The sequence below is a fragment of the Odocoileus virginianus genome, chromosome 20 (assembly GCF_023699985.2).
Source record: "Odocoileus virginianus isolate 20LAN1187 ecotype Illinois chromosome 20, Ovbor_1.2, whole genome shotgun sequence".
Taxonomy (NCBI): domain Eukaryota; kingdom Metazoa; phylum Chordata; class Mammalia; order Artiodactyla; family Cervidae; genus Odocoileus; species Odocoileus virginianus.
The window spans coordinates 22,026,550-22,027,754 of NC_069693.1; the positions used below are offsets into that span (position 1 = coordinate 22,026,550).

Here is a 1,205-nt window from a genome sequence, read left to right on the forward strand (position 1 = left end):
GCCAGTGCAGGGGAGATGGTTCCATCCCTGGTCTGGGAAGATTCCACAAGCCCCTGACAACTAAAACCTGTGTTGCAACTGCTGAAGCCCAGGCGCCTAGAGCCCGTGCACCAGAACCACGACTAGCCACGGCTCACCAGTAACTAGAGAAAGCCACTCACAGCAACAAAGACCGAGCACAACCCAAAATAAAAATAAACTATATAAAAAATATATAGAAAGTTTCATAGAGAGGTACAGGGTAAATCTATGACGGTTCAGAGGAGGAAGCTCTATTTCCAGCACTTGAACACAGAAGGATGGCCATATCTAGGAAGATGAAATGCATCTCGGCAGAGGCATTCATGAGAGTAAACGCACTGAGGTGAGACAAGGAAGGCATTTATACAAAGAAATAATTCTGCGGTGGGGAGTGGGAGGGGGCGGGGGGACAGTAGTGGGAACTGAAATTAGAAAACTGAAATGTTTCAAATGCCAAGAAAATACAGTTTGCAATTGTGGGGGAAGGTTTCTGGGCAGAGGAGTCCAAGTCTGAGCTGCAAAAGAATTGTTTGGGTGCAGGACACTTTCAGTTCTCAAATACTCTCATCAGTTTTAACTTAATGAAAACCTTTGTTCATACAGCATGTTATTTGATCTTCACCTGTAGCACATCCATCATTTATATACTTTAGCTAGTTCTCTTTCTTGGCATCAAAATGAGATCATAAATACAAATAAACATGGGCACAGAAATTGCCCACAAACTCAAAGTCTTACTTTCCCGACATCGTTATAAACATATATACACGAATACACACGTACGTTTTAGGCATTTTTATAGTGAAACCTGATGTTCATGGAATTTTCTTTGAAAGTCAACTCAGGTATCTTACGCAGTGCTGGAATTCATTTCAACCCTTTTAGTGCCCTATATACATTCTCAACCCACGCTTTATCTAAAACACACACACTCTTATCATTAAAATGTTTAACTTGAACGATCAGAAACTTGGTGACAGTGTTGCTTAGAATCTAAGACTCAACATACAGGGAGTCGTCTCTGCGGACCCAGGATGCTGGAACGCCGTGCAAGGTGTCCCAGCCACAGCGCCCTGCCCCGCAGCAAAGACTCCGGGAGGCAGGCGGGCGGAAGAGGCGTGTACACCGCGAACGCGCCCGCGCGTGAACGTCCAATCAGACTCTCCGGGCGGAGCGGAGCCTTC

At 45.3% G+C, this 1,205-nt stretch overlaps 1 protein-coding gene across 1 annotated transcript in view; it reads right to left on the bottom strand.

Moving 5' to 3' along the window:
* Positions 1-1,205, bottom strand: part of PKD1L3 (polycystin 1 like 3, transient receptor potential channel interacting) — a 75,560-nt gene that overhangs the window by 74,270 nt on the left and 85 nt on the right. Inside the window, exon 2 of the mRNA XM_070451884.1 lies at positions 1,031-1,201. Coding sequence (XP_070307985.1) covers positions 1,031-1,201 — 171 coding nt within the window. The remainder of the gene's footprint in view (positions 1-1,030; positions 1,202-1,205) is intronic.